This window comes from Nicotiana sylvestris, chromosome 2 (assembly GCF_000393655.2).
Source record: "Nicotiana sylvestris chromosome 2, ASM39365v2, whole genome shotgun sequence".
NCBI classification, from domain to species: Eukaryota; Viridiplantae; Streptophyta; class Magnoliopsida; order Solanales; family Solanaceae; genus Nicotiana; species Nicotiana sylvestris.
In genome coordinates, this window is record NC_091058.1 from 78,102,038 (window position 1) to 78,113,148 (window position 11,111).

Below are 11,111 nucleotides of genomic sequence, written 5' to 3' on the forward strand. Positions count from 1 at the left end.
GATGCCGTTTTATCGATTTTAAAATTGAAATTTAGCTCGCATGGCCCGAGAATACGCTCATCGATACGAGATGGCACCACCGTTCTATCTCTGGCCGACCGCGATGATGAAGCTTTTTCTTTCTGAGGAACGGTTTTAGATGTTTTAGCCATTGTGGTTAAGACATTCAAGAGAAGAGAAGGATTTGATGTTGTAGTTAGAACAAATGGAGAAAAGGGTGAACTCAGAGAAGTTGAAGAGGCTAGTGAGATTTTAAGGGTGATTTGAGAAGTAAAGATTGCAAAAACTGTAAAATTGGCCTATTTATAGAGGCCACTTTAACGGTTTAGGGAAACCAACGGCCAACCATCAGCCGCCTCCAATAATTACCTTGGGAACTATGCACAAGCGACCATTCAATCGCTTCAGTCGCTGACGTCACGAGATTGACAGCATGATCGAGGCATCGGAGCATCGAGGATCAAGTCGTTTATTATCATCTTACTCTAAGTAACACGGGGACTATCTGTATACGGTCAAAATCAAGTATGCTCGATTTAGTGGGCTCGAGGAACCACTTCAAGAATCGGTCGAAAGTACACTGGTTTGATGCTGATGGCAGAGTTCGAAAATCGAAGATCAAAGTGACCGATGAATATTGAGGCCGAACGTGACCGGCTTCGAGATAATGTCGTTATGGCTTTGCAGAATGAGCAAGATTCCGGCTACTTCCCCAAGATCGTGGTGTAAATTCCGAATAGATTTGTACGAGTTAGTACTAATCCGTACTAGGCGGTTAGACAACTGTCGCAATACGATTCTTTACTGTAAATAGAAATGTACCTTATTTATGGTTCCCCTATTATATAAAGAGGACCCCAATCATTTGTAACCATCATCAATCATTGCAAAGAATATACTCTCTTACTTTTTGGCTCATATTTCATTAGAATCGTCTTTTTACTTGATTATTATTCTCGAGGCCACCTTAGCTCGAGGTCGAGACTGTCTTACACACTGGTTTGATTTTACTTATTTCCTTCATTTATATGTTAGCTTGGTTATTAATTAGTATTGAACTAAATCACATATCTTTAAAACCATAAATCAAATTTAATAGTTACTCGTATTTTCGAGGTAAACAATGTCTATATTTTTTCTTATACGATTATGATGACTTCTTTTTATACATTCTTTCTTGACAAGTAGCCGCTTTAATTTTATTTCAAGACGATTAAGATTGTTTTGTTCTAAATATAAGTGAACAGTACTAGAAATTCAGCAATCAAATCAATCTGTACAACCAATATATCATTATATAAGAGCTTTTTTCTTGATGTCCCTTTCGTGAACTCCTATGATTTTGATCGGAATTAAGCATGAAAATAGACCATATACATATCTAGTTACAAACATATATACGTAGTTATATATACAGGAAACAGTTGCCGTATATAAAGACAGAAAAATACATATTGAATTGGATCATAGGAGGAAGGTCAATTTCAGAAAAAACGAAGATTGGGTCCCTTTAAAGGTCCACTTTTGGTGAGGGTGGCGGCACCAAGACTTCGGAAAATCTCTTTCACAACTACATTGATTTTTTCTTTTTCTAATTCTTATCTCTTTGTTTAGGGAAATTGTTATTGCTGTAAGATTTAGTAGGCATTTGAAATGTGATGGTGCAACCACCAAACAGATCATTATAAGCAGTAAATATCACCATCAAATAACAAACAAATCAAATATATATCTTCTAGTGAAGTGAACGCGAAGAAATGAATCCCCCCACCTCCAACACCCTTAGCTCCTTCCCTAAAATGATTTTCATGACATTCTTTATTAGGTAATCCTAGAATTATCCTACCAATTTGTAACAAACAACCTCTTTCTTCGTTCTCTCATATATAAACCTAAATTTGACAATCAAAATGACAATACAAAATTTCGTCGTCAACTTCATTAATGCAGTTGCTGAGGAGTTTCTAGTTTCCTTTTAATTAATTACCACTGCACAAATAGAAAAGAAGAAGTTCAGTTACTTTCCTGCATTCTGAAAAGGAAAATGGAAAGGGAATTAGAAGGAGTGGTGGTGAGGGGACGTGTGGAGATCGACATGCGGCAGCCTTTTCGATCGGTAAAGGAAGCAGTTATGTTGTTCGGGGAAAAGGTGTTGGCTGGAGAGATACATGCTAAGCAGCTTAAAGAGGTTCTTTTTTCCTTCATTTATAGCTTTTCTGTGTTAACCTCTTTCTCAAGTTCTGATCGTTGAAAGGCTTTGATCTTGAATAAGCCCCATATATAATTCACTAGCACTCCATCATATTATGGACTTAATTGCTATATGATGCATTACCATTATATTCCCAAGTATTTTAAGGCTGAGTTTGAGTATTCTGTATTGCGAGTTGTGACAGATATTTTCAGTCAGTCACTTGTAAATGATACGTAAATTCTGTGATAGTATATTGGTAAGTGGTAACCTAGTAAAGCAGTAGTTAACCTGTTACTTATAGGAAAAATGGCACTGTATAATCGCTGTAAAAATAATAGTCAAAAAAATGTATACAATTTGTATATATATACATTGTGTATGTTATATACAAAAATTATACAAATTTTATATATTTTTTTTGTTATCAGATGTAAATAGTTTCTGGCGCGAGCTAAAAGTGATAATACCTCTTACTTATATTATGATAAAAAATTAAAGTACAAACTGACTGTGCGCCCATTTGATTACATGGAATTATACTAACCGACTGAAATTAAACCATATATAACACGTATGGTACGGGCACTAAAATTCTGAATGTGTTTGCATGGAATATCATTACATGCTACCGGAATAATTAAGCTAGCGTTTGGATATAGATTTGATTGAAACTTAAAAAAAGAGTTTTTGAAGCTGTGTTGAAAAATAAATATTGAAAGTTGTGTTTGGACATGCATTTTACTTGAAAAAAAGTTGAAGTTTTGTGAGTAGAAGAAAAAATTTTACCCAGAAAATGTCCTAAACCAGTTTTTGGAACTTGAATTTTTTTTTTCTTTCAAAACCTGATCATATTTCATAAACAAACAATGTTTTCAAACTTTTTTTAAAAAAATTAAACCAAAATCAATGGCCAAAGAGGAGCTGATGGAATATTATAAAATATTGGCTACATGACTAGCAAAATAGGTTCTACGTAACAACTCCCTACAAATTTATCAGTATCTCAATGATCAACGTCAGGTGCAGACAAAGGCAAGTGGTGGACAAAACCAACCCAAATTTGGAGGAGCAGTAAGAGTTGAGCTTGAAGAGACAAAACAAAGCCTCCAGAAAGCTAAAGAAGAAGGAACATTTATGGCCCATTGCCTTCAATCTCTTAAAGAAGAGCTGGAACAGACAAGAAGAGAGATACAACAATTGAAGACAAGAGAACTCCAACACAAAGTACCATTAGTGATGATGGATCCAGAGATTGAAGAGCTAAAATTCATTGAGCAACCATCATCAAAAGTTGAAGCCAAAATACAAACTGTAGAGGAAGATGATGAGGAGCAGATCGAGTTCCAGAAAAAGAGATCTGTCAAGTTTGCTAGTCCCCCTCTGCTTACTAAGGTCATTGCTGTCAACAAGGAAGATGTTAAGAAAGAATGTGAGACTAGTCCTTCACAGCTCAAGAAGAAATTGAAGAGGAAGCCTTTAATCCCTTTAATTGGTGCCTTGTTTTCCAAGAAGGGAAATCAGGAAAATGCATGAAACTTAAAAGTCCTAAACCTTGTTCCCCTGAGTACCTCTGATGAGCATAGAAGAAACATGCAATGATCGATATACAGCTTCTGGCCTTGTTTTGAATAAGGAATTAAATACTGTAGTAGAGTGTACTACTATACTATTTTGTTAGCTTTAACTCAATGCCTATCATCAAATTATTAGTCATTCTCTTTTTGATTTTTTCATTCAATTATCTAGAAGTGTAGCTTCTTTTCTTTACAGTACATAAATAAATAGTAGTGAGTATCTATCATGACCCAGATTTTCGACCCTCGGGAGTCGTGATGGCGCCTACTAGTGAAAGCTAGGCAAGCGAATTATTCCAATTATTTTACCTTTTTCATTTTTAATCCCTTAACAAATGTGAGTTAACATTTTATAAACAGCAGAAATAATGCGGAAGAATGAAATATAACAATTAAAGATAATACCGATAAGAATTCATAAACATAACACACCCAGAACTCGTATCAAAATCTCACAGACTATCTAAGAATACTATAAATAGGGTCCGAACAAAATAAATACATGTCTGTCTTTGAAATAGTAAAGAACAGAAGAAAAACTAGATAGGAAGGGGACGCCAAGGCCTACGGACGCCTGCAGGACTACCTTGGATCTCCTGATGGACTGAAGGCAACAACCTCACTGTGGTCCAAAAGCTCCAGCATCGGGATCTGCACACAGTGTAGAGTGTAGTATCAGCACAACCGACCCCGTGTGCTGGTAAATGTCTAGCCTAACCTCGGCGAAGTAATGATGAGACTAGGACAAGACTACCAAATAAACCTGTGCAGTTATATCATATACAACAAGTAATAATGATAGAGATTAGCAATTAAAGATAGGAAGGGGAAACATGATCGGGGGAATATCGTGTACAAATAAAAATTCAATAAAGAAGCATGCGGAGCACCAAAATTCAACTATAAGCAAGAATAAGGAAAGCAATCGCAAGTGCACGGCATCACCCTTCGTACTTTTACTCTCGTTCTCACCATAAGAATCAATATAATCAGCACGACATCACCCTTCGTGCTTTTACCTCACATAATCATGGCACGACATTATCCTTCGTGCATTATCACTCATATCATGGCACGATATCACCCTTCGTGTTTTTACATTTACAATATCGGCACGGCATCACCCTTCGTGCATTAACACTCACTCACAAATATCACGCACGGCATCACCTTCGAGCTTTTACACTCATCCTTACCTAAGCAACAATCACAAAGCAATTCGGGCAAGGGAATCAATAAAATCACAATAGAATCCCGGCAAGGGAACAATAGTATAACAATAATATCCCGGTAAGGGAAACAATATCAAGAGCAATAACATCCCAGCAAGGAAAATAATATCAAGAGCAATAACATCTCGACAAGGGAGACAATATCATAAACCTCTTCTCTTTTCCACAATTACTTCACAACTCAATTCTCAACTTGAGTCAATGCTCTACAATGTTCAATGTTCAACACTAGAAATCATCATATTAAGTATGGACAATACAAAACGGAGTCACATCAATCATAGTATAAGACTCACGGGCATGCTTGACACTGACGTATAGATACTCATCACAACACCTATACGTCGTACTCAACAATTAACACATAGCAATTAAGACACAACTCTTAATCCCTCAAGCTAAGGTTAGACTAAACACTTACCTCAATGCCACGAACACAATCAAGCCTCAACTACCGCTTTACCCCTCGATTTCACCACCAATTCGCTTGTATCTAGCCACAATTTACTTAACGAAAATCAATAAATGCTAAATGAATCAATTCTAATGCATGAAAATAGATTTTCTTATGATTTTCCAAAAAAGTCAAAAATCGACCCCGAGCCCACATGGTCAAAACCCAAGGTTCAAACCAAAACCCAATCACCCATTCATCCACGAACTCAAATATATAATTTTTTTTGAAATCGGACCTCAAATCGAGGTCCAAATCCCCAAAATTTGAAAATCCTAAGTTCTACCCAAAAACACTCAATTTCCCTATGAAAACCCTTGATTTTGAATTGAAATCATGTGAAAGGATGTTATAGATTGAAGAAAATGAATTAGAAATGACTTACTAATGATTTGGAAGAGTAGGTGCCTTTGAAAAATCGCCCAATATGTTTTAGGGTTGAAAAGTTATAAAAATGAATGAAATCCCGTCTGAAATTCCACTTAACAGGTCTCTGATGTCGCAATTGCGACCAAGGGTTCGCAATTGTGAACCCTTAAGAAACCTGTCACCTTCGCATTTGCAATCAGGGGTTCGCAATTGCGAACCCTTGGTATTTCTACAGTCTTCGCAATTGCGAAGAAATAGTCGCAATTGCGACCCTGCCGCTTTTGTATTTGCGACCAAAATGTCGCATTTGCAATCATGGCCTGCCCAGGCTAGGTTTGCATTTTCGATGCCCGGGTCGCAATTCCCATGCCTGAGAACTTCGCAATTGCGAAGCCTGATCTCGCAATTACGAGATCAGAGGCCTGGGCAAAAATACCAGATACCAATAATTTTTTCGAAGTCCAATTTTACTCCTCAGCCTATCCAAAACCCACTCGAGCCCTCGGGGCTCCAAACCAATCACGCACGCAAGTCCAAAAATATTATACAGACTTGCTCATGTGATCAAATCATCAAAATAACATCAACAACTATGAATTAAACCTCAAATTCATTAAATCACTCAAGAACATCAAAATTTTTATTTTCTCAAATAAAGGTCTGATTTATACTAAACGAACTCCGATTCCCACCAAAATTCCCAGATTTAACTTAATTATTTTATAAGACCTCTACCGGGATCCGGAACCACAATACGGGCCCAATACTATCAATTTCAAATATCTCTACATTTCTAAAAACTCTTATAATTTTAGTTAATAATTTCTTTCGAAAATTTATTTCTCGGTCTTGGGACCTCGGAATTCGACTCCGGGCATACGCCCAAGTCCCATATTTTACTACGAACCCTACGAGACCGACGGATCACGGGTCTGGGTCCGTTTACCAAGAATATTGACCAAAGTCAACTTTAATCAATTTTACAAGCCAATTTCCTTATCTTACTTAGTTTTCACGTAAAAGCTTTCTGAAAATGCGCCCGAACTACGCATGGAAATCCAGGTGAGACAAAAAGAGATTTTTAAGGCCTCGGAACACATAATTTACTTTCAAAATGAGTGATGACCTTTTGGGTCATCACATTCTCCACCTCTAAAAATAATTGTTCGTCCTTGAACGGACAAAAGAAAAGTACCTGAGCCGGAGAAAGATGGGGATATCGGATCCGCATATCGGACTCGGACTCCCAGGTCGCTGCCTCAACAGGCTAACCCCTCCATAGAACATGAACTGAAGAAAAACTCTTTGATCTCAACTGACGAACCTGCCGGTCTAAGATAGCTACCAGCTCCTCCTCATAGGACAAGTCCTTGTCCAACTAGACAGTGCTGAAGTCTAACACGTAGGATGGATCGCTATGATACTTTCGAAGCGTGGACACATGAAATACTGGATGCACGGCTGATAAACTCGGCGACAATGCAAGTCTGTAAGCCACCTCTCCCACTCGATCAAGAATCTCAAAAGGACCAATGAATCTAGGGCTTAGCTTGCCCTTCTTTCCAAATCTCATCACGCCCTTCATAGGCGACACCCGAAGCAACACCCGCTCGCCGACCATGAATACTACATCGCGAACCTTACGGTCAACATAACTTTTTTGCCTAGACTGAGTTGTACGAAGCCTATCCTGAATAATCTTAACCTTGTCAAAGGCATCCTGTACTAGATCTGTACCCAACAACCAAGCCTCTCTTGGTTCAAACCACCCAACCGGTGACCGGCACTGCCTACCATATAAAGCCTCTTAAGGAGCCATATGGGTGCTCGACTGGTAGCTGTTGTTGTAGGCAAACTCCGTTAAAGGCAAAAACTGATCCCACGAGCCTCCAAAGTCCATAACACAGGCTCAGAAGATATCCTCCAAAAAAGTACACTCGGATTGCCCATCCGTCTGAGGATGAAATGTTGTGCTCAGCTCGACCCGTGTGCCCAACTCACTCTGAACTGCCCTCCAAAAATGTGAGGTAAATTGCGTACCTCGGTCCGAAATGATAGACACAGGCACACCATGAAGACGAATAATCTCGCGAATATAGATCTCGGCTAACCTCTCAGAAGAATAGAAAACTGTCACAGGAATGAAATGTGCTGACTTGGTCAGCCTATCAACAATAACCCATACTGCATCGAACTTCCTCTGAGTCTGTGGGAGTCCAACAATGAAGTCCATAGTGATATGCTCCCACTTCCACTCAGGAATCTCAATCTTCTGGAACAAACCACCAGGTCTCTGATGCTCATACTTTACCTATTGACAATTCAAACACCGAGCCACATATGCAACAATATCCTTCTTCATCCTTATCCACCAATAATGCAGCCGCAGGTTCTGATACATCTTAGCGGCGCCCAGATGAATAGAGTATCGGGAACTATGGGCCTCCTCTAGAATCAACTCTCGTAGTCCATCCACATTAGGCACACAAACTCGACCCCGCATCCTCAAAACTCCATCATATCCTAATGTAACCTACTTGGAATCATCGTGCCGCACTGTGTCCCTAAGGACACACAAATGAGGATCATCATATTGCCAATCTTGGATACGCTCAAATAATGAGGAACGAGCGACTGTGCAAGCTAACACACAGCTGGGCTCAGAAACATCCAACCTCACAAAATGATTGGCCAAATCCTGAACATCCAAAGCAAGCGGTCTCTCACCGATCAGAATATAAGCAAGACTGCCCATACTGGCTGACTTTATACTCAAAGCATCAGCCACCACATTGGCCTTCCCCGGATGATATAAGATATTGATATCATAGTCTTTCAACAGCTCCAACCACCTTCTCTACCTCAAATTTAGTTCCTTCTACTTGAACAAATACTGTAGACTCTTGTGATCCGTGAACACCTCACATGACACACCATACAAATAGTGCCTCCAAATCTTCAGCGCGTGAACAATGGTTGTCATACCTCCTTTTACTACCCTCGAAAGGGGTATATAGGAGTTTTTCCAAATAAAGTTACAATAATCGAAATGAGATTATTTATTTAAATTCAGAGTCGCCACTTAGGATAATTTATGGTGTCCCAAGTCACCGATTTAAAATCCCAAATTGAGGAGATTTGAATCTGTATTGATGTCTGCGAAACACAGAAATCCGAGTAAGGAATTCTGTTAATTCGGGAGAAGGTGTTAGGCGCTCTTGAGTTCCGTGGTTCTAGCACGGTCGCTTTGATCATATTCGGCTTAATCAAATTGTCTAATTACTTATTTTAGAACCTATGTGCATTTGTCTTTTTTAATTAAGAAATTATTTTGAAACGGGTCACGCGTACGTGTACCCATTTGATTGGTGCGTCAAAATCATGTCACACGAATGTGTCCACAATTAATAACGCTTTATTATTATTAAGAATATTCGGTCAAAGTTGCGCAAATGCATACTCCAATATTGTTTTTAGAATTGTAATCGTGTCACGCGAACGTGTATACAATCACGGTGATACATTAAACGTGCCTAGAGCAAACTAGGAATATTCATTTTAGAAACTGTAATCATGTCACGTAAACGTGTCCATAATTACAATAATAAATTCAAAACGCGCCTAAAGGTTCGCCTACCCAGGTGTGGTCGGCCTAAACATACATTCTAACAATGCAATTAGACAAAACCATACGAAAAATAACTCAATTTCTTTTAACTTCTAATTAATCCCCTCGACTAGAACCTTTCAAATTTTATTAACCCAAGCCTAACTCACTGTGTGCTTCTAATTTTGAGCAAGATTGTCATAACAAACCATTTACATTTAAAACCAACTTAAACCCAGATTCATTTTTCTAATTAACCAACACAATAGCTTAGGTTGAGCCATAATTTTTATCAATCAAGTTTAAGAAAATAGTGACATAAGTATCAACTAGACATGAAGGCTAACTTAAAAAAATAGCATATTATATCTGTGCGGTGCACCAAATGCCTAAATCAGTTTCAACTCAAGTCGTTTCCTTCACCATTTCATGTACCGGATAAGTTACGAAACCTTTAGTTATATAAACCTATTCACTATCACGAATCAAGGCACTTAACCAAATAATGAAACTAAGACAGCAAATGCAAACAAACCGACGTAACAGAATACCAAAAAATCCTTCACCAAACTATGAATAACGAAATGAAATAACATAAAGGTTCGGGAAATGCACCTCAACTGCAGCACACTCTTTGAAATATTGATTAAGGAGAGAACACTCAACAAATCTATAAACAAGCAGATAAACCTGCGACCGGAACCTCAATTTAAATCGACGGACTAAACCTGAAAACCTCGCCAGAACTCCATGGACCTCAAATTCGCCGAAAACTTGACAATGAACAGGCTAAAAATGAGCTATTTGTGGCTGCTTTTTACTGGTTATTGGGGTCTATTTCGAGAAAATCTCATGGTTGTTGCTAGGTGTCGATTTGATGTGCTCTGTATGTGTTTGTTGCTCATTTCTTTTGTTTATGTCCACCGGAGATGGTGATGTTGAGGAGATCTGGCCGGCGTTGGTTGTTGCAGGTTTTGTTTTAGAGAGGAAGGTCGTTGGAAGAGATCGCTGGTTAGTGTCCATTTGGTCATTTCTGGTGTTTGATTTGTGAAGACGAAGAGGAACGGCAATGGGTGTTTTGTTGAAGAAGAAAGCAGAACGGATGGGGTCCCTTTTTTGTGTTATCAGCGGCTGATTTTTTAGGCATTCTTGATTTTGTTTCAGAAGCAGGAGAATGTTCGGTGGGGGTCGTCGTTTGGTTGAAGAAGAAGCAGAAAAGTGGGGGAGGGGTCTATGTCTTCTGCGGCGGATCTTCTGATGCCTAGGGGTCTAGGTCTTTTGTTCCTTTTAGGAATGGCTAAAAGGTTTTTTGCCTTAGGTCTTTTCTGATTTTTTTTCCTCTTGTGTATTATGTCTTGTATTTTTTGTATATGTTAGTCCCCATCCAAATAAAAATGGCAGATGCTTTTTAAAGACTAGGGTTTTTTAGGTTAAGGGGTATGGGCCTAGGAATTATGAGCTTGGGAATTATGATCTAGGTCCGAAAATTAGGCTTAAAATGGGTTGTTTGAGCCCAAATTTTATTCTTTCTCTGTGTCACGACCCCGGTTTGCCCTTCGTGAACCATTGTGACGGTACCTAGTCTCTACGACTAGGTAAGCCTAAATTGCGGAAGATATCCAAAACTTGCGGAAGTAAACAATTTAAAAACAGAAATAAGGCAATAACAGTGTTTAAATGT

The 11,111-nt window shown here is 38.6% G+C and overlaps 1 protein-coding gene and 1 long non-coding RNA gene across 3 annotated transcripts; one reads left to right on the plus strand and one right to left on the minus strand.

Annotated features, from left to right (window-relative positions):
• The first annotated feature begins 1,823 nt into the window (after nt 1–1,823).
• Nucleotides 1,824–3,907, plus strand: LOC104240501 (WEB family protein At3g51220-like). 2 transcript variants are annotated; one of them, XM_009795362.2, is made up of 2 exons: nt 1,824–2,188; nt 3,221–3,907. In XM_009795362.2, the coding sequence occupies exons 1-2, from the start codon at nt 2,045–2,047 to the stop codon at nt 3,725–3,727; spliced, it is 651 nt and encodes a 216-aa protein (XP_009793664.1). In that variant the 5' UTR covers nt 1,824–2,044; the 3' UTR covers nt 3,728–3,907. The 2 variants fall into 2 exon arrangements, with proteins under 2 accessions (XP_009793664.1, XP_009793663.1); XM_009795361.2 differs by having other exon boundaries at nt 1,826–2,188; nt 3,215–3,907.
• A 240-nt stretch (nt 3,908–4,147) lies between these two features.
• On the minus strand, nt 4,148–10,831 carry LOC138886513 (uncharacterized). Its single transcript, XR_011405357.1, has 2 exons — nt 10,046–10,831; nt 4,148–4,419 (listed from the first exon to the last, which is right to left on the minus strand). It is a non-coding gene; the product is annotated as an uncharacterized lncRNA (long non-coding RNA).
• Between the last annotated feature and the right edge of the window lie 280 nt (nt 10,832–11,111).